Consider the following 23,123-nt stretch of genomic DNA (forward strand, 5'->3'; position numbering starts at 1 on the left):
GCAAGATGTTCCACTTCAGTATGCAATTTACTTGGATGATGACCTATTATTCATATTCAACCACGAGTTGCTGCCATTCGAGGTTCGAACAGTAAATTGGTTTCGAATAATACATACGAATTTAAGTACTTGATAGGAGTATACCCGACAGTTATATACTAATTAAATATATGTGAATTTGACGAGTATATGTAACAAGTATTATAACAAGTAATGTAACGAGTTAACAATTCTTTTACGAAAATATAAAAAAAAAAAGTTTATAAGAATAAATATAACAATTGTGAAAACAATGAAATAAATTTTATCGTTAAATAATTACTATTTCATTATACATTAATTAATAACATTTTTATTGTTGTATAATAAATTACGATCTATTTATGAACGAGTTTGATAACTATAAGAAAAAGAAAAAAAAAATAAAAAAGAAAAAAATTAATAAAACTAAAGAAACTCTAAGTTATAAAATATTATATTAAATTGACCAATAAATAATGTCAGAAAAAAATTGTTGGATATTTTATATCGAAAATAAACAACACTGTATTTTTATTTCATTTTATATAGAAAGATACTATATTATATATTATACTATACTTTCTTATTATTATTGTTATTATATTATACTATATTTTCATTAAAAATTATTATACTATTTTATATATATGTATACACACATATTCGTGTATGTACATACATATATATTTATATACATATAAAAAGAAAAAACGTAATAAATTTCACAAGAAGGACAATCGTAATTCTTAGGTTTTAATGTTACATTTTTATGTAACATTCTTCTTCAATAACGAAAATGTTTCCCAAAGCGTTCATTCTTCTTGACAAAAATAAAACTTAAAAGAGTGTAGGCACTCTCTTGGAGTGTCGTAACGCTGAAACACCTCCATTTCCCATCATGCTATATAACAGAAAAGACGGAACTCGTTTCAACGAGTTCACGTCGTCGTTTGGCGAAATTTAATTTCCCTCAACGCCGTCTTCGTATTCAACTTCGTTGAAAGATCTTCGTTCTATATGTATGTACATAGATAGAAAACGATTCGCACGATAAAATGAAATGAAAGCGTAATGAAAAAAAAAAAATATAGACAACAATATATAGCCAATAAAAGTTTATAGAATAATATTTTGATATCGCTTAATCTCCCATTTTATCTTACAATTATAATATCAAGTATGATATCAATATAATTCAATTGTAAGATTTTTTATATTAATCAAATCGTTTCGCAGAAGAAAAATTATTTCGAATTACAAAAAAAAAGAGAGAGAGAGAGAGAGAGAGAGAGAGAGAAAGAAAATAAACTATATTTTTTATTTGTTTATAATTTTTTTTATAATTAAGATTCAAAATATTAATAAGATATATATATATATATATATATATATATATATATGATTTAGCAAATATATTATGCATATAAATAAATGTCCTTCAATCAACTGATAGAAATAACAGATAGATAACAGTGAATAAAAATTAGATAACATAGCTAATAATGTATCGTTATATTAAATAAATTGACATATATAGGATGTTTATAAAAATTTATTCGAATTAAAAATGAAATTATTTAAATATACGCGTTTAATCTTAAATATACGCGATATACACGCTTAAAAATACGCGTTAATTCTAAATGAAAATATTTCAAACGTTTGAATTAAAATTATTTACATTTTAATTGCAGTATAAAATTTTCTTTTATTAACAATAAAAAATTTTAAATAATATGATGTTAATTATTAGATAAATGAACATTTATTTATAATTTTGATTATATATGTACAATTTGTTTTGACGATCAAGATAAATTAGTTTTCCAATGTGAATCACGATAAAAGAAAAAGAAAAAGAAAAAAAGAAGAAATATGTCTGATAATCTAATTATTTCTAATGATTTCTCTTTCTCTGCTTATCGTAGGTCTTAACTAACCAATGTAATTTGTTCGAAAGTGCTGAGCGAAAGGTCGGATAACATCGACGCGAAAGAGAAATTCTTCTTATCGATAATCGATGAATCGAAAATACGTATCTTTCCTTCGTTCAAGTTTTCTAAGACGAAATGAAATTATTTTAATGAATAATTTAACTTTCGCATTGATTTCCAAATAATTTTTATACGTATATATATATATATATTATACACATATTTTATACACATATATATATATATATATATATTATATACATCTATATGTATTATACACATGTATATGTAAGTTAATAATGTTTTTTTTTGTAATATTTTTTTTTTAATTTTATATTAATATTTTTGATATTGAACTTAATCGAGATTAACGCAACCATGAACGAAGGTCAACCTTAATCCTTTCCTCTCACGAAATATAAACTTTTCGGAAAGTTTCACGATAAAATTATTACTTACTCGAAAGTTTTACAAAACTTGTGGAAACACGTTTCGCATCGTATTACACGTATAATGAGGAAGAAAGAGAGAGAAAAAAAGGTGAAAGAGAGAGAGAGAGAGAGAGAGGTAAAGAGAAAGAGAAAAAAAGTTTATACCGTATTACAACTTTTTCTTCTAATAGTAAGTTATTGACTCTCAATACTTCATCTCTTTACGATATCTCCTTAGTGATCTACGATGTAAATGCGAATAAAAAATGCCTGAGATGCATCCAATCAAATTTCTAGAATCACATTGATTTATCTCTCTCTCTCTCTCTCTCTCTCTCACTCTCTCTTTGTTTCTCTATATAAAAATATGTGCATAAAAGGAATACCTCAACAGTGATTCTCTATTGAAATTAATTAAATAGTGAAATTCCTTGCTATATCAAATCAATAATACGATAAATTATGCAAGACATGTCTCGTATAAGAATAAAAAAAATATATATATAAAACAAAAAGAATTAAATCACTATGTCCCTTTAATTAATTGGATCATTGCAAATAAATGTAAATTATTTTCTTTAAAATATTTTTCACAAAATTTATAATAAAAAATATCAATGTTCCTCGCAATAATATTGATATCGTCATTTTCTCTAATGCATTATTTTACGTACAAATATGTAATAGATATTTTATAATAATAATAATAGTAATAATACATTTCTTTCTCTTATTTTTTTTGTCTTTTTTTTATTTCGAAATAACTCAATAAAATTTACTTCAATTGTTTATTTAACTTTGAAATAAGAGTCGCGGCATCGTTTTTCACTGGACCGATCGTAGAAATGCATTTATAAACGTGGAAACTACCTACGTAGTTAGTTCAAGTACGTTTCATAATGCAAACTGGACGACGCGATTCTATGAAGACGATATTACTACTTGGAACGTCATCTCTTCCGTTTCGTTCACTGTGCGAGAAAGTATCGTTATCTGTCGATGCCAGACAGTTTTTGTGTCGCTTCTCTTCGCACGGAAAACCGATACGGGTCGTGGCATACTTTGGTGTTCGTTCGTATAGAATATCGTTGTGTTGTAACATCCTAACCAACTACGATACCCGAGATCTCAAAGCTCGTTCGCTTTCCCTCATATTTTTCTATATATATATAAAAAAAAAAAAAAAAAGAAAAAAAATATAAGGAGAGATAGCTTTCAATATGGTTACAAAAAAATTATATTAATCTATTTTCTTTAGATTATAATATTACGAAGTGAAATTGTTTAATGTTTTAATAATAACATTACTTTGCACTTTTTACATTTAAAAGAAAATTTAAAATCAATTTTCTCTTTTGTGTTCTTTTTTTTTTTTTGTTTTTTACGAGAATTATGTTTCTTTATTTTTTTTTAAGATAAAATAAGAAATATATGTTTATATTGTTAAAATATTTGCCTACATCTTTTGATACAATATCGATCGACTCTCTCATATTTCCCTATAAAACAAGATGACTGACTTTCAATATGGCCGAGAAAAACGATCCAACGCCATCTTTTTAATTATTTATTCTAATAACATGCATTATTATTCTCGTTTTTATATAATTTATATCTATTTGATTATATTATCGTTAAGATAAAATAGAAATATATATTTATGTAATTAAAACATTAAAACGTGTGATACAAGATCGATCAAGGGAATTAAATATCAAAGTTATTAATTAATTCGAATAAAATATATAAAAAATTACAGGAAAATAATACTAATGTTTTATTTTAGATCCATGGCAATTTCGACCGCAATTATCTATCTCGAGAGATAAGGTTAACACCTCGCCATTGAAGATTATCCAATGTCAAACCATAATGTCAAATGTCATGTAAATGAGTGCATGCGTAGATAAACGTAGGTAACAAATTATAGAGAATATATTTGTAAGGGAAATATAATTGATAATAAGAGTAATTAACTAAAACAATATTAGATTAATATAATAATATCGAAGTAATTTTCCGAAAGAAAAAGAGAGAGAGACAAGGATAAAAATTAAAGTAAAATAAGAAGACAAAAATTGCTGATTTTTATCGAAATCTGAGAACATACAAAAAAAAAGAGATCTAACATATATTAAATTATTAATAAAAGATTTGATTATAATAAGTTCTTTGTTTACCAAATTCATAAAAACATCCTGAGATACTGAAAAATGATTGATCGAAAATTACAACAGCCATGGCACATGATCATCCATCAAAATCATTCGCCATTTTTAAATGCCATCGATAACAATCTCGTCTCGTTCTAAATAAAATTGGACGATTAGATTTTCTTTCGTTCTCGTTGTAAATATAAAAGACAAAAAAAAGAAAGAAAAAAAGAAGAGTCATAATTTTTTTATAATAAATCTAAACAGTTGTCGTAAAATTTTGTGGAAGAGTACCATTAACCATGTTTATGATCAACATCGTAAAATAGACATTCCCATCGGTCACAAACGGTAATAAGATGGGAAGTAAAAATAAAATCCATCTCGGCTCTCTTTTACACCATCTCTAATGGCTTTATCCCCAGCTTTCATGGTACGACGCTAAACAGTGGGATTAAGGAGAGTCACGAAGAAAAAAAAAAGGTAAAAAAAGAAAAAAAAGGAAGAAGATAAGTTAGTATAAGAAGCCTCGCAATTAATTTCCCTTTCGATAAAAATCTTTTACGATTGATAGATTATATATTGATCAAGACAAATGAAATGAGATTTTTTCAAAAATATTTGAAATATTTCATGTAATACCTTCACGTTAATAAATTTTGCGAAAGTAACGTAATGAAATATATACGTGTGATAAATTTTATGACAATTGAAAATATTATATAATATTAATTCATTCGTACGAATGATCTTACATTAAACAAATATTTACTATTAACTATCAAGATGTATGTAATAATTGATAATGATCGATCGATTAGATATATAAATATGTAATTGAATAATTGGAATTAACTTTAAATTGTTCGTACGAAAAAATATCGATAAGAAATATAATCAATCATTTATCTTTTTCACGTTTATTTCACGATCACAATTTAAATCAAGATGAAATTAATTGTAAATGATCCATCGTGGAAATTTTATTTTCAGATAAACTTTGTTTATTGAATTTAATTTTCTTTTATCTTATGTTAGAATATAGCTATCTCTCTCTTTTCTCAGACATCCTCTTATCAATGGAAAGAAAACTTGAATATGGAAATCATTTTAGAGAAACATTTTTTGTTTTTTCTTTTTACTTGAAGTAGTAATATTTTTTCTCTATCTTTCTCTCTCTCTCTTTCCTCCTAAATCAAACGATTGCATGCCAAACAAAATCTCACATCCCTCCGGCCCGTTAATCCCGTTTGGATTCGCCTACACTCGGTTGTATAATCCAATTAAAATGTGTCTGTGAGGTACGTGACAAGAATCACTGACTATGATACGCGAATATTTAACAACATTGTTCTTGTCTCTCTCTCTCTCTCTCTCTCTCTCTCTCTCTCTTTCTCTCTCTCTCTCTCTCTCTCTCTCTCTAACAAGATTATACATTAAAAAATATCATACAACATAGGGTTAATCGCTCTTAACAATCTGGATTTAGTTTCTCATTCTACAAAAAAAAAAAAGAAACATAAATTTTATATTTCATTGAGTGATTTATCTCTATCTTTTTTATTTTTTCTTTTTTTTTCATTTTTATTTTTTCTTTTTCTTTTTTATTTTTATTCATCATGAGGCCTGCGTTAATCTGATCGTTATCTTCTTTCCTACGGTCGTGTTACGTTAAGTACCATTACGTCAATAGAGATAAGTATCGATGAAAAACTTTATGTAACGTCGTGGGTTTATGCAAAAACAAGAACATAAGGTTATAATAATTTTACCTATGGAAATAACACGATTAGGTTATTTACTTTCTGTATTTTCGTGTATGTGTCTCTGCTTCCGTATTTGTGTACGTTTGTGTAAAAGCTTCTATCATCTACATAACTACATAAAGTTAGACAAAAAATAAAAGGGAAGCTTTTTGAAGTTATGGCTGCTCTACTCTTTGCTCTGTTCGACACTGCTCTTATATTTTACGTGAAATATAGAGTTACTTGGTTAAACGGATTATTAAATTATAGTGTTTTACTGAGTGAAAACTGGTTGCCTTTTATTTGGAGAGACAATAAGTAAGGAGAAAAAAGAAAATTTAACTTTAATATTAAACTAAAAAATGAGATTTGTAATTTTTTAAATTATAGTTAATAATGTCGTGTTATACCTTAAGAATCGTTGTTATAGAAAATAAAAAAAAAATGAAATAAATAAATAAAAAAAATCATGTTGAATGTTACTTAAAAATTTAATCTCTTACTATGAAATAAGTTTTGTAATAATTTCTAGAATTATAGTTTATGATATCGTTCAGAGATAATACTATGAGAATTACCGATATAGAGAAAGAATATATTAAACTGTTACTAATATTGTGAAACATTGTCTTATTTTATACGCATTTTTTTAAATAAATCAAATTATTACAAAGAGTCTAATTTTCTTTCAAACAAATTGTTTATAATGATATTAAGAACGTCTTTTGAATTTTCACGTTTATCGTAACATTAACGAATTTCGATTTATTCAATTAAACTTTGAAATTGTTTTTGAAGAATAACCTGTAGAAAAAAAAAAAAAAAACAAGAAAAAGAAAAAGAAAAAAGGACAAGAAAAAGAAGAAGAGAAAAAAAGAGAGAGAAAAATAACACATTCCCCAACAAAAGCAAAATTAATTTGAAAACTATGTGCCAACGAACAAGTTTATAGTCAAATAGTAGAGAGGAGGGATTAGGTAAGCTAGAGAGTAACGATCGGTGGCTGTAACTTTGTAAAAGCAATTTTCCGGCGGCGATTTAAGTGCATAAATCGAGTATACATTTTCTACGCAATTTCCCTGACAACAAATATATACCATAAAATGTATATAAATTTTCAAATGATATCAAAAGTCAATTACAATTCTCCTAGTATTTTTAAGATCATTTTGTTTCGTAAAAAAGTTTGTATACTTTTAGTTCTACGATTTAAAAAAAAAAATAAAAAAAAAATAACAGGCTAAACAGTCTTGGAAAAGATTAAATTAATTTTTTTGTAAATCATTTAGAATCTTTTTACTCACTACTTTTTGTTTTTGTATTAAATATGTGTATATAATGCATAATTGTATATGAATTAACGATTTATTTTATAACGATTAAATGAAACAATAATTCAAAAATACGAATAAATATATATATATATATATATATATATATATATAATTATGTAAAAATAGATCAAGAATATTTTACAATTTTTAGAAATAAATAACAAAATCAGAAGAAAAGAAAAAAAGAGAGGGGAAAAGAAAAAGATAAGTAAAGTTCAATCGTTCTACGTTTATTGAGTTTACGAAAAAAAAAGAGAACAAAAAAAAAAGAAAAACAAAAAAACTTAAAATCAAGATTAATTCGATATTCACTTCGCACGTTGCTTTGATCTTCACGAAAAAGGGAATATTTACTGACATTTATATGAGCAAGAATCTTTTGCTTAAACGCGTTTCCGTAGAAAACTATAGAACAAACGTGTTAAATCAGTGGTTCTCAAACTTGTCTATCATCGAAAATTCTTTGTAGTATATTAAAAAAAATTTTTACTATTTCATAATTCATATTGTATTTTTAAGAACACTTTGAGAAACACTGTGCAAAGTGAACACCAGAGATAATACGTTTTATTTCATCGATCCATTAGGAAAATGAATTTTCAATATCTTTTTATTTTTTATTTATTTATTTATTTTGTTTTTTTTTTTTTTTTTTTTATAAATATTATCAGAGAGGAAATTAATAACGATTTTAGTAGCATCAAGACACGTAATCGAGATGCACTCTACAAAATGAGATAGCTTCATCGTTAATTTTGTTTGAATTATAGCAAGTATTTCAATGTTTTATGCGGGTTACGTATTCTGAAAAGTTTATTGGCCTTTGTTTTATTTTAAGCATGTTGCATATAGTGACTATCGATTAGTATGGTCCACAGATCGATTTAAAATATATACTTTAAATACTCATGTATTTGTACAAAACTATGCTCGAATATATACAAAGTATATATATACATATATGAAATATATACATATATACATATTAAATATAATATAATACGTATATCTATTGAATTGAGAAATAAATTCTTAAAGTTCTTGAATATTTTTAACTTATCTCATTCAACTTCGACTTTAATTACGAACTTGAGTCGAGTGAAGTTATTAAAAACAAAACAAAACAAAAAAAAAAGAAAAAATTAGTATTCTTTAATTATTGGAAGCTCGATCGAAAAGCTTCATTCATAAAGACATAAAGGAATATAATCTTCAGGATGACAATCTTCAAAGGAGTAATATTAAAATGATTCCACTAGGGAAGTCTTTTCTTTTTAATTTAAAAAATTTTCTTTATTCTCTGATAAATTAATTACGTCATCGAATATATTACTATTATTGTAGAGTAATAATATATGAAATGTCTTTAAAGTAAATAAATAAAAAATAATTATAAACATTGATATATAAAAACATTATATTTAATTATTATTAAATTATTAAATATTTCTAAAAATTATTGTTAAATATTTCTATCTTTTTATATATATTATATATATATAATTTTTTTTTGTTTAATATATTAACTTTATCACAAATAAATTATTCAATCGAATAAAATATTTGTCTGAATATTTTCTTTTTTATTAATTTTAATACGTTTATAATACACGTGTAATATGTAAAAATAAATACGTGAAATCTGATAAATAAATTCTTAAACGATATTCTTCGGCAAGAGAAATTGACGATAACGACTCGTGAACATACATACACACACACACATATATGCACGTACGCACGCACACATATATATATATATGCACGTATAAACGTACGTATGTATATAGAAACAGTCATTTCTTGAATAAACATCGTTTCTTCAAGAACGACCAACGTTACGTAGTTGATTTCCATTCGAGTATTCTATTTGTTCTCCGTATATTTCTAAGATATACTTCGATATATTGTACATTTAATCATCGATGGATCGATACTTTCCACGTGATGGCATCTTTTCTTTCAAAACGATGTGCGCAGGTGTAGCAAGTGACTTAACGAGATCACTTTTCATTCCATTATCGACTTAGCATCATCTAAGGATCTTTATATGCAGACAACTTTTACACGTGTTGCGTTACACCACAGTGGTTCTCTAATTTTTATATCACAAAGTCTTATGCGTTAAGTATCCTTTTTCTTTTTCTTTAAATTATATCAAATCGTTTTATTTTATTTCTTTTCTTTTTCTTTTTTTTTTTTTTTTTTTATTTCATTTTTCGAAGATAATATCAATTCAATTTAACGAATTTACATTTTAAAATCTGATCTCAATTTAACACTCCTTGTATTTCTTAAATTATTTCTAATCGCGTAAATAGTATCAATTCTAAAGTCGTGAGTTATGTATTATAATATCATCTAAAGTCAGCCGACTTTGTTTCTTTTTTTTTTTTTTTTTTTTTAAATTATTTCAAATCGTTCTATATTTCTTTGTTTTACATTTTTCGGGAATACTAATTAATTATTTAAGTCGAGGATAATATTTTAATGTAATATTATTTAGTGTGAAACAAGAAAAAAAAAAGAAGAAAAAAATAATGATTTTGTTATAATTGTTTCGAATTATTTTTTATTGAGCATTATTTTTTTTTCAAAACTTCTCCGTCTTTGTCCGATCGAAGTAACAGTATTTCTACTGATGTATGTCTGATCATACTACTGATCTGTTACTTTAAGTAGTACGAACAAAGACTTAAGAAACATAAGAATAAGACGAATGATAAAATTACTCCGAGTGAAATTAAAAATCGAAAAATCGATATTTTTTTGTTTTTCTTCTTTTTTTTTATCGTTTTTTTCTTTTTATTTTTATAATCTTATTAAATGTGTCGCATCAACTTCTTATAAGTTATTAACGACGTAAGAGTTAAAGTTCACAGTTCATTATATTCAATTTGATGCACTTTAAATAATGTAATATTCTTTATATAAATTCTATATCCTTTAAATTGTCCTTTAAGATAATTTTATTTCGTTAAGGGATATTGAATGTGACAAAACAAAAAATTTAAAAATTAGTAAATAAAATTTCAAATTTTTTGAGAAGTTTTATCAAACACTGATATTATACAAATTTAATATTAAATTAAATTCATATAAAAGAAACGATATATATATATATATTTAATTATTATTTTTTAATTAGCCTACCAATGATTTATCATTACAAATTAATAATTCGTTAAATACGAGAGAAATATATTCGATAGATACATAAAAATTCTATTTTCTTTAATTCATCTAGAAGAAGCCATCGCATCGATCATATTGTTGTCATCGAAACCTAAATAAAAGATGCCATACGGTCGAGAGAAAGAACTCCGACATCGTGATTGTTCGTTTCAGATAAAAAAAAAAAAAAAAAAAAAAAAAAAAAAAAAAAAAAAATTGGAATGCTTTTGAAAGAAATAAAAAACGATTTATCGAATTTCTTGAATTCGTTTACATCTCAAAAAGGATATAAAATCTTTGTTCATAAAAATTTTCAATTAAAAAGAGATCGTTATAACGATATACTTTTAATTATTCGCGGTAACATTCATAACAGAATAAAACTAAAGTTAATATAAAATTAAGAACTATACATAGAACGTTCGAAATATCTGATCAAGATATATATATATATATATATATATATATATATATATCTTGATCAGATATATATATACATTATTATATATATATATAATAATGTATATAATATATATATGCATATATACACTTTGTAAAATAACTTTGTGAAATAATTCAGAAATCGTGATATAAAACAAATACTGATTGGTTGATATTTATATTTGCATTGGTATCAACCAATCAAAATCGAATAAAATCTTACATCATTTTTTTATCTCGGAATGATTTTTTTCGAGCATGTATCTATATTTATGATAATAATAATAAAAAAGCAAAAAAAAAAACAAAGAAATAAATAATAATAATAAAATATATAACAATAAAAGATATATTAATAAAAAATAATCGTACACGTGGTGGTACATACATGCATGCATACATTACAAAAACAATAACTCACCGGTCCAAGATTGACGAATCCGTTTCTAGCAGCAACTTGATCAGCCAAATATCGTTCAGCCGGTTGCCTCATTTTAACGAGGAAACTATTCGTAAAAATTTCAGCTCGAGTGTCAACGATGGTTAAGAGAAAAACAATAAACGCGAGAAACATCCTGAGATGAGAATTATAATAAAGACCGAGGATCTTAACGGTTGCTACCGCTTTACTCGAAGTACTGAAGGATAGTACTATGAATTCGGATGCTCTTCTATCTCGAATCACGAGATATGTACTAGATCGTTTCAATTGTGGAGGGGATAAAGGGTTGAAGGACGAGAGAATACCCAATGGTGCCTACGATCCTTTACTTCACGATGGTAGTGGTGGTAATGATGTGATCGCAACCAATATTACTGGTACCCCAGTGGTGCTTTTGTTGGTAATAGTGCTGATGGTGGATTCGTTGACGTAAGTAACACGTGCTTTCCTCAAGCTCGACAGAGAACGACTACCAGTCGACTAGTACGATATGCCTACTCGATCGTATTCCTTAACCATTTGGTTCATGCGCTTCTCGACCAAAGCTTTCTCTATCGTACAATCCTTCTTTTTCTTTCGTCTCTACGCGCCATTTTCGTACGAACCTTTTTTTCTCTCTTTTTCTCTCTTTTTCTCTCTCTCTTTCTCTTTCTCTCTCTCTCTCTCTCTCTCTCTCTCTCTCTCTCTCTCTCTCTCTCTCTCTCTCTCTCTTTCTTTCTCTCTATCTCTCCCTCTTTCACGTTATCACTTTTTTATCTTTCGATTGGTATCTCTCGAAAATAGAATTCAGAAATATTCGAAAAGTGTATAAAATCGAGTTACTTTGATTACGGTGTAATTGAAGGGAATATTTATTTTGATAAACAAAAATATGACAACTAATAGTCAAAAAATAGATTGCCGATATTGAAGAAAGACAAATGTTAAAGCGTGAAAAAATAATGGAAAAGTCGTTTCGACGAGTTTCAGGAGTCGTCGGCCGAACACTCGGCGTCACGTGACGTCATCTCGACATATCGATTCGATGAAGAACTTCCGATGTTGTCTTCTCCCCTCTACTTTTTATACTGACGCATGCGTTCTCTTATTCGTCCTTTACAGGACACCGCCATTTTACTTTGCTCTCCATTGCGCCAATCACTGCGATCTACTGATCACTTCCAATCACTTGCATTTGTTTCGATCAGTTGGGGAAGTAAGCATCGTACATGCCCACTCTCGAAAAAAAATGTATGGTTATTCCAAAAATATATGATTATACGTATAAAATTGGGAAAACTATATGATGATATACTTCGTATAGAATTTTTTGTTTTCGTTTCTGTTTTCTTTTTTTTTTTTCTTTGTTTTTTCGTGACAAGCTCGTGATTGGTCCGAACGTGATATTATAACAATTTATAGCTATTGGACGAAACGAACGTTTGACATAAAAATAAGATGAGATCTAATTTCATCAAATATAAAAACTTCGTTTTGTTCTGTCTTTTATTTTTTTTTCTTTTTTATTTTTTTTTTTTTTTTTTTTTTTATTTTTTTTTATTTTAATGAAACTTTTTTTTATTAAAGATAAGTACGCATGAGATATCTTGCCGATCGGTTAATGTTAAATGAGAATTTTATTTATGCTTCCATTCAAAAAATAGTTAATAAAAAATAAATTCTATTTTGTAATCATGAGGAGTATAAGAATAATAAAATCTTATAGCTTTCGTTTGAAACAAATGTTGAATATACGTAACAAAATAGCAAACAATATGAGGTAGAAATAAAATTTTAATTTGACATCTATTTTTATAAGTAAATATTGGTGATAAAAGTGACAATAGAAACGTATCGATTTGTATTTACATCCAGGATAATTCTTTCTTTTTAACCAAAGCAATCCATGCGTAAAACAAATTTTATTAGAAAATATTAAACAAATTATGTTGTCAGTTAAAAGAAAAAATAAACCATAATTTACTGTATAAAAAGAAATTTCGAATATTTAACATTCTTATTGTACAAAAGGATTACATCTGTTTCGCAACACTTAAGTCACTGACTTAAGATATATATTAATAACATTTTTCTTTCAATAATACAATATAAATATACACTCTTATCTAATATGAATATTAATATATATATATATATGCATGTGGTTTGACGAAATTCAATGTTTGAATATGAGTTATTAACAATAAAATTAATTTAACCCTTCATAAATACAACAAACAAAGGCTATAACACAATAGTTAAAATATTCTTCATTTGTTTAACTCAAATACTTTGTAAAGGTAAGATGCAAAATTGTCATTTCTATCTGCTATTTATTTGCACTGTAGTTTCATAGAACTTAATTTACTATGCAATTTGATAACAAATTTGCAAAGTATTAACTGAAGATAGATTAAAAGTCCAAAATTTATAAAAAGAAACATTATTTCACCTTTGTACCCTCTTTGATGGTATTTCTGAAGTTATAGTTGATTTTACATTTATCTGCATTTTTCTTTTTGCTTCCAATCTCATTTTTGCTTCTAAACGTTTTTTTTCTATTTCTTCAGGCGTACACAATGCAGTCTGTGAATCCTTTGTACTTTTGATCGCAGAGTCTCTTAATATAATTTTACTAGTATTAAGTGCATGCAGGCTTTCCTTGTCACTTATTGATTTAATATTTTTATTTGCATTTACGTTTCCATTTGTTGTATTTCTACCACTAGTATTTACATATAATTTAGATGGCAAATTTGAAGAAGAAGAGTGTTTTATTATTTGACGTGAATTAGATGTACTAGGCTTTATATTTATACTTGTAGTTTTTTCTTGTCCAAAATATGAATCCGATAAACTTCTAGTTTTAAAAAATTTTCTTCTTTCTGTTACATTATTATTGACAGCAGAATTATTAACAAGTTTATTCGAACTATCCATAGAAGACTGATTAAAACAACAACTGCTGGAATTATAGCTAGCATTATTTGATTTTGTTATATTTTTAGTCATGTTTTTGTTCATTGAATTAGGATGTTTATAATTTTTTTCATTTTTATGTGACGTAAATTCTGAGTCTGGAAAAATATCATCATATTCTGTTGTTTCAGATAATAATTTTTCATCTTCTATACAAGTAGCTAAACAGTCATCAAAAGAATCATCTGGAATCTCAAATAATTCGGAACTATTATTTTTTACTGAATTTTTCCAATTTTGTAGATCCCCATTATGAGTATTTATAATATTGTTATTTAAAGGAGATTGTTTTTTGATATCTTCTTTCATTTCTAATCTTTTTACATCTGTATCTATGTTTTTCTTACAATTAGGTGTATTCTTAGAATATGTTTTACAGAAACTACTAACATTTAAAATCAAAGAATTTTGAGAAAAAAGAGAGCTCTTTGAATTTTCACTCGAACTATTTGCACTTTTAATTTTTTCTTTTGTAACAGATGTATCTTTCTCTCTACTTCCATTCGATAAGTCAATTGTATTATTTTTTTTATTTATACACAGATTAAATTTTTCCTCTATTTCTTGACTACATTTCACCATTGAATCTTCAATTGATTCATCAAATAATTCTTCAAAACTTGTGCTTATTTTATTGTCAGAAATATTTTCTTCCAATACAATTAGTACATCTGATTCATCTTTTCCTTGATGATTTTCTACTTTATCCTTATTATCGATATCATTTTCTATATAATCCTCATCATTACGCTGTATAGTTTTCATTTTTTCAGTCAATGCTTTTAATTCTGCAGCAAACTTTCCAATACTTTCTATATTGTCTGCTTTTACTAATCTCCTTCTTAAAGGTTTATGTAACAAAGGAGAATTGGAATTACGCTTCTTTTGAAGTATTCTTGTCTGTTTAGGTGTAGCAAGATGACCATTTTCATTTTTACTCTTAACAGATAAAGATTTGGTAGAATTTTGCCAATCCCAAGCAACTTCATTGCCATCTTGTGTACAAGGAACTGATATTGGGCTACAATGATAATCAGGTTCAGGAGAATCTTCTGTACTATCTGTAAGATGTTTTTTCTGAAATGGTGTACTGTGACCTGGACGATCAACAATGTCATTTGAATTTCTTATTGGACTATTCTTATTGATTTCATTCTGTTTATTTTCCATTGACAATAAAGAATTATCTATAAACATATAGAAATGCTAAGAATCTAAAACCATAAATTTTATTTTTATTCTGTCTATATTAGTTAACTTGCAATATTAAAAAAGTAAAAAAGTATATTATGAAAAAAACATTTATTACCATGATCTTCTTGTTCTATCGGCTTTTGAAACTTATCTTTATTTTCTTCCAATTTATGCGATATCGTCGATTTTTTACTTCTACTCATAATTATTCTTTATTAGTATTACTATTGTTATTATTATTATTATTATTATTATTATTGTTGTTGTTATTATTATTATTATTATTATTATTATTAGTCACCTAAATACACTGGAAAAATAATTTCTCATGAAAATTTATAAAACATAACTTGTTTAAAAACTTTATTAATTATTTCTTAATCATTTCCTTTAAAATATACAACATAAGTTATATTATATAACAATAAAGAATAGGGCACTTATTTATTTTTCAATTTCGTACATTTGAAATTTCATACGTCTCTGTTTATATCATTTTTTCAAAAACCGATTTTCTGACAAGCTGTAACTTTGCGCATACCATAAATTATTAACTGTCAAAGAAAGATATATCGAAAGTGAATTTTTCGCTTCATTTAGTGCGCCCTCTGATAAAACATTAATAAAGCTAAAAGAAAGAAACTCATAGAGATGTTATTATTTATATAATATTCATTAAAAAATCAAAAACACTGATAAACATAAAAATATATTCTGTTTAAATTATTTATAAAATCTAATAGATTTTGTTAATTAATTAGAAAAGCTTGAAAATTTTTATATATTGGCAACACTGATTCATATTCTGTTACAATAAACGAAGATCCTTCAAAGTTCGACGAACTTATTTTTTATACATTTCTTTTCAAATATACATTTCATAATAAATAAAATATGCAGCTCGAATTATATAATCAGATAATAACTTCAATCCGACAATTTCATGGATTGTCGAAGGATTGTGCAAAAATGTTAAAGGAAAAATACGACAAGTAGGTTAATCGTTTGTTTACAAAAATTATATTTATACTTGTAATTTATTTTTCACTATAACATATATTTAATTAATACATATGCATTTGTATTTTATGTTTTATGAAAAATTATTTCAGTGACAAGTACAAATTACTTTACCTTTGTTTAGTGTGCCAAATAATACATTGTACAGTATATTATCGTTAGAGATACAACAAAAGATGAAGATCAATCACACTAAAATGTTTGGTCCCAATAAAAATTATTATGAAAGGTAAGTGTATTCTTTTTAACCTTGGAATTTAAAAGAAATTTTATACCTAAAGTAGTGTTGTATTTGAATTTTATTAACAGAAAGCTATATCTGTACAATCATAATATTAACGAAGTTTGCTAAAAACCTAACAAGTAATAATTATATACTAAATAAATAGGTAGGTTAACTAACAATAAGACCAACTAATAACAACTAACAATAGAATTCATGTTTATTAATATTTTATACAATTAATTCTAAAAACATCATTATATATATAATAATATGTAATTATTGCATATGTAATTATTGCCTAGGACACCAACTATAAGTTATCTTGTAGTTTAATACTACTAGTTTAAATTAAATTGACTTTTTACATCAGAATCCTGAAAAGTCAACATGTTAAATATATTATTATTAATATTGTTATTAGATATGTTATTAAATATGCTTTATTTGTTATTTACAGTTACATAGAAGCTGTACAGAATGGAGAACCTATAGGGATCTTATTAAAAATGGCAAAAGACATAGATGCACCACCAGCTTTATTAGCGCGTAATGTTTTAGAAAAACATTGTGGCCAGGAAGATTCTACTGGTAAAACATTTGTATATTTGTACAAACATTTGTCATTAAAATATCATAAATTATATACTATACATTTTTATAGTTATAAACAAATTAAATTACTTTCTTTTAGTTTCTCGAAAGGATATTAGCAGACTTTTTAAGGATACAACTCTAATAGAAGATAAGGATCTATCTTATGAAGTGTATTTGGTAAAATCTCTTAGAATTATTTTTATATAATAACTTTAGATAATATTTATTAATCATTTTTTGTTATAGTGTATATTATACGATGATCTTTACGGACCGATAGCAGATGCTATGGGCAAGTATGTATTCTATTTGTTTTTCATCAAAATTTATTATTTATATTATATTAATAAGAAAATATTAGTTCGATAGGTCAAGAATATGAGATGAAATTACAGAATTATTTGATAGAACGAAATCTCGCGTTTCGTAACGAAGAACATTTACGATCAAGAGGATACGACAAAACGCCAGATTTTAAACTGGAAGTTCCTATCGCGGTGAATGGTTTCGTTGTTAATTGGATTGAATCAAAGGCGCGTTTTGGTAATCCTGAAATGCATCAAAAATATATAAAGGAACAATTTCTAAGTTATTGGAATAGATTTGGTCCTGGTCTCGTTATTTATTGGTTTGGTTATTTGAATACTCTGAATCAACCCAGTGAGAAGAAATTTATTATTATGGATCATTTTCCAGAAGAAATCACGTATATGGATCCAAATTCGATCAAACCAACAACATCGTGATTGTAAATAATATTATAGTTTATTAATTTTTTTTTTTTATTTTTATTTTTTTTTTTATTTTTATTTTTATTTTTTTTTTTTTTTTTTTTTTTTTTTTTTTTTTTTTTTTTTTTATATCATTTTAATCACAATTTTCACAATCGTATAAACATTTCAAACGAAATACATCCTTGTTTTTCTCTCTAATATACATGTAAATCCGTCCTTGAATAAGAAGAACTCGAAAACTAGAGCACGGTGGCTGTAAACGGTAGAAACGCACCTGGGTTTGCCGCGCAAGCGAGATGATACGCTTATTTATATATCCAGCTGTGTTTGTCCGTAAGCGCCGCCGCTGTCGTGATTTCAAAGCCAGTGTGCAGTTTTCGGGCATCGGTTATCATCGTACGTACGGAATCAGGAAAAACGTCAGGAAATATTTGAGGAAAAATATTTCTCATTATTTTAGTCGCGAATGTGAAAAGTGATATCGATGTAAATTAATAACATTCGAATATAATTTAATTTTAATTCATTTTAACCGATCTATTTCATAATTTGCATTAATGTTTCTTTCTAATTTTTTTTTATTTTTTTTTACTTTTTTTTCTTTTTTTCCTTTTCCTTTTCTATTCTTTTTTTTTAAGATGACATAAAATCTAAAATAAGATACATGAGATAAAGAAAAAGAGAGAGAGATAGAGATAAAGAGAAAGAAAAAAATTCTAGAATAATTTATAATATTTTTATTTATAATAATAATAATAATAATAATAATAATAATAATAACAAATTTGAAATCGATATGCATAATTTTTATATTCATTCGAATCTTTCAAAATTATGATATCACTGTTCCGCGAGTATGCGTGCTGATTGGTCAACAGTTTGAATTGTAGTGTTCGTTAAACTTTATATATGTAACATCGAAGTAACATAAAAAAGTGTTTCGTGAAAGTTCATTGGTGAAGCGAAAAATAAACTACGTTTTGCATAACAATAAACGTCTGCACGAGTACACGATAACGGCTCGTTTATCTGTCTCACCTTTTTCTATAATAAGTTGAATTTTTTTTTTTGAACAAGTCGTTATCAACGTGCGAACATCAATTATATTTATCGCTTCTTATCGATTAAATGATCAGTAATAACGAATTTGATCAAGAGTATAAAACTTAATGACATTAACCGGCTTCTTTTGTGTGTATGTGTGCTCTACATTTGCTAGTTCAAGGTCTTTCGATACCTTGAATCGATTGAATTGTATGTGAAAGAGAGAGAGAAAGAGAGATAGAGAAGAGAGATATATAACCATTGCAAGATAACGCGAACGCAGACGCGTCAAGTATTCAGCATTGAGAAAGAGAAAAAAAAGAAAGAGAGATAAAAAGTCTCGACTGTAGTCTCGATGAGGAAACAAAAAAAAGGAAGACCGTGATGACTTCGTCCTCTTTGTCGACCACAAATAGATATCCTATTTTCAGCATCTCTCTTTTGGTGTGAGCGTTTTAAATTCATGAAAAAAAAAAAAAAAAAAAAAAAAAAAAAAAAAAAAAAAAATCTACACTAATATGTACTTATTATGATCCAACAATCGTCGATCATTAAATATTTTTCTTTGTACTTTTTCTTTTTTTTTCTTTTCTTTTTTTTTTTTTTTTTTTTTTTTATTCGTCCAACTTGATCATAACGAAAATTGATATTTAATTTGAAGTTTTGTTCAGTTTCGTTTATTATTCGGTCATCTTTTACAACAACCAACAACCAACAACTAACAACAACAACATCATCAAAAGGGGATATATAGAATATGTCTATAAATTCATCAAAACGTACGGGGAAAGATAACCTCACGAAACCGGCAATACAGTCTCAACTTGCCAGATTAAAAAGAGAGGTGAGATGATACGCAACTCGAAATATATATATATACATATATACGTATATATATTGCTTTGACCCCCTTTTTCAGCTTACATATCATTCGTAAGATTCGTTATATCGAGAATATAGCATAGTAATAGTACGTTTGTACAGTTATCTAATTTCATTGGCTCCCTCCACCGTTCCAAATGTTCCCACGAAAAAAGAAAAAAAAAAAAAACCAATTTGTCGGTCATTAATTCCGAAAAAAAAAGTAATATCATGTGAATTCTTTACGGCTTTGCAGGAAGAAGAAGAATTATGGATATCGGGAGAAGAACTTTGTACGGAAGGGAGTAGCGATGAGGAAGATAGCAAAACATCTTCTAGATCATTCTGTAGAACAAATAAAAATTATGATCCGCGTAATTCATTGGCCAGCGGTAGACATCATTGGATTGTATCGGATAATACAAAAGAAATTTCCGAACGATCGAACACCAATTCTGAAGGAAATATGATATCCTCGATAGAGATAATAAATTCATTGAAAATGGATACATCAAATACACGATCGAATTCTTCGATTGATTTGGAAATTAATGATGTTTCAATGGCAGACGATACGTGTTCGGATGTGATACAAGATGAGGAGGGACAAGGCCTTAAAGACTCTGAAATATCGTGGAAGGTTAACAGAGGTACCATCAGGTTATTTAATACAGGTGCAACGGCTGCTACCATGGAACCCGATAATAAACCGTAACGAATGGATTTTTCATCAGACATAGTATTTCTTAGAATTTAATCTTGTCAACAATCTTTTATGTATTTTTCGTCATCTTTTTTCCATTTTAATTACGACGATAATCTTCGTGTCGTCATAGTTTTTATGAATGTAATTCAAATCTTTCCACCACGATAATATCGCGACGTAGTCGTAGACTGATTTTCCTGAATTTTGATTGGACGGTTTAATTTAGTACGGCTCAATCAAAATTTTTTTAAGGTCTTACGTCATGATTTTTATTATATTTGGCTTCGTATCGTTTCGTTTCTTAGTTTTTCTTTGTAAATACAAATATTAGTTTTGAATTTATTACTGGTTCGATAATAGATAGATCGACGAAAGAAACCTGGCAAGAAGATATAACTGAATTAAAAGAATTAACGCCATTAGGTTATCGGCGAGAATTTGAATTTTTCACGTGTTTACAAGAAGGTCTTCAAATTGAAGGTAATAAAAATTATATAGCATTTATTAAAAATGTCTTTTGAAATTTGGACGTTTCATTGTAAGATAATCATGAAAACAACGGTAAAACATATCTGAAAAATGATCTTAATAAATGCGATTTGAAAAACATAAGTACAATGAACGAGGAATTGGAAAAACAAATATCGAAGGTAGAGAGTTTGGATATTGCTATCAAAAAATTTGATAATAATGTAGAGGTAAATATATTCTGCAAGTTCGAATATATATATATATATATATACACACATATTAAATGACGATCGTATCTAACTTATTTACTTTAATAAGTAAATCAGAGAGAAAACAAAGTGTATTTAAGATGATTTTTAACACAGAAAGAGATGAAAGAAACTTTGTTATGTCAATATAAAAATCGTGAAAAATTGAAAGAGATATTAGAGAATGTACCACATGAAACTGGAAGATTAGCTGAAAATACACAACAATTTTTTAGTTTGTACAATGAATATGCTGACATATCCGGTAATAAATGAATGAACATTTACATATAATAATATATTATATATTATTAATTAATACCTCTTTCTTTTCTTTATTTATGAATAAGCACTTACGGATGTACGTGAAAAAATTAAGCATAATGACACGCGTAATATTGAAATTTGGGATAATCAACAAACGTTGATAAAAGAAGAAGTAAATGCAATAAAAAATATACACGAACAATTATTAGAACCAAGGAAGAAAGGATATAAATTTAATAAGAAGAATAAAACAGTATATTTTATTTGTTTCTTTACAAGTTTTTATTTTGATAGGAATTTAATAAAAATATTGATATTAACAGTTAGTCACATATCAGTCAAAAATGTTTCCTAATACTACTTATAAAAAACAAAGAATGGCAATGTTGTTTGGAGATATGATTGATAGCAATGGCGATATTATCCATTTTAATAATAATCCTTACTGTGTTAATGATGAAGAAAAGAAATTATTACGTGAATTAAACGAAAAAATTTCAGTGAGTGATTCAAATATTTTAACATAATTTAAAGTATCGTTAATATTTTGTAAAATGATAGATACTACAAAATGATAAAAATTATAAAAAGCCTGGAATACAAAAAGATATGCAATTGTCATCAAATATATGTAATGCGCATTCAATAAGTAAGCCAGTTAACACTGTATCAACAATAAGTACTTCGCAAAATGTAGATGAAGAAATTCTAATAGAATTATTAGAAGATTCGAAAATAACAATGGCTTCATCTGCTGATGGTAAAAAATAATATCGTCTTTTAAACAAAATTATGATTCTTTCATAACTTTTCTCTCTTATATAAAATTATATCGTACAAGGATAAGAAATAACATATATATATAAAATCTTTAATAAACGTCTTTTATGCTATTTACAGAAAGATTAAAAGTTGGAATTGAAGTTAAATAAATAATATTTTATCTTACAAAGTTATAATTAATTTGTCAATATAAAAACACATTCATATTACATTTAAATATAAACAACTTGAATACTTTGTCACTTATCTAATTTAGATAAAACTAGATTGAACAATATGTTTTAAATATTAAATGCCAAAGACAATTACCTACAAAGTATTTTAATCTATTATGTTATATAA

At 26.3% G+C, this 23,123-nt stretch overlaps 4 protein-coding genes across 7 annotated transcripts in view; 2 read left to right on the forward strand and 2 right to left on the reverse strand.

Annotated features, from left to right (window-relative positions):
* Nucleotides 1–13,126, reverse strand: part of amon (prohormone processing protease amontillado) — a 37,140-nt gene extending 24,014 nt beyond the window's left edge. Inside the window, exon 1 of the mRNA XM_035865779.2 lies at nt 11,655–13,126. Coding sequence (XP_035721672.1) covers nt 11,655–11,807 — 153 coding nt within the window. The 5' untranslated portion in view covers nt 11,808–13,126. The remainder of the gene's footprint in view (nt 1–11,654) is intronic.
* A 693-nt stretch (nt 13,127–13,819) lies between these two features.
* On the reverse strand, nt 13,820–16,340 carry LOC118441426 (uncharacterized). Of its 3 annotated transcripts, XM_085660095.1 has the most exons (3): nt 16,291–16,340; nt 15,943–16,137; nt 13,820–15,820 (listed from the first exon to the last, which is right to left on the reverse strand). In XM_085660095.1, exons 2-3 carry the CDS (start codon nt 16,028–16,030, stop codon nt 14,103–14,105), a joined length of 1,806 nt encoding a protein of 601 aa, XP_085516221.1. In that variant the 5' UTR covers nt 16,031–16,137; nt 16,291–16,340; the 3' UTR covers nt 13,820–14,102. The 3 variants fall into 3 exon arrangements, with proteins under 3 accessions (XP_085516221.1, XP_035721673.1, XP_035721674.1); XM_035865780.2 differs by having other exon boundaries at nt 15,943–16,337; XM_035865781.2 differs by having other exon boundaries at nt 13,820–15,847; nt 15,943–16,336.
* A 286-nt stretch (nt 16,341–16,626) lies between these two features.
* Nucleotides 16,627–21,985, forward strand: LOC118441429 (CDAN1-interacting nuclease 1-like). Its single transcript, XM_085660358.1, has 9 exons — nt 16,627–16,819; nt 16,972–17,076; nt 17,531–17,661; nt 17,765–17,844; nt 17,914–17,963; nt 18,029–18,409; nt 18,740–18,797; nt 20,200–20,289; nt 20,563–21,985. Exons 1-9 carry the CDS (start codon nt 16,722–16,724, stop codon nt 21,019–21,021), a joined length of 1,452 nt encoding a protein of 483 aa, XP_085516484.1. The 5' UTR covers nt 16,627–16,721; the 3' UTR covers nt 21,022–21,985.
* LOC118441431 (uncharacterized) lies at nt 21,357–23,035 on the forward strand. 2 transcript variants are annotated; one of them, XM_085660140.1, is made up of 3 exons: nt 21,357–21,492; nt 21,849–21,996; nt 22,082–23,035. In XM_085660140.1, exons 2-3 carry the CDS (start codon nt 21,855–21,857, stop codon nt 22,351–22,353), a joined length of 414 nt encoding a protein of 137 aa, XP_085516266.1. In that variant the 5' UTR covers nt 21,357–21,492; nt 21,849–21,854; the 3' UTR covers nt 22,354–23,035. The 2 variants fall into 2 exon arrangements, with proteins under 2 accessions (XP_085516266.1, XP_085516265.1); XM_085660139.1 differs by lacking the exon at nt 21,357–21,492 and adding an exon at nt 21,578–21,710.
* The last annotated feature ends 88 nt before the right edge of the window (nt 23,036–23,123 follow it).

This window comes from Vespa mandarinia, chromosome 11, assembly GCF_050613455.1.
Source record: "Vespa mandarinia isolate Hongniang chromosome 11, ASM5061345v1, whole genome shotgun sequence".
Classification (NCBI taxonomy): Eukaryota; Metazoa; Arthropoda; class Insecta; order Hymenoptera; family Vespidae; genus Vespa; species Vespa mandarinia.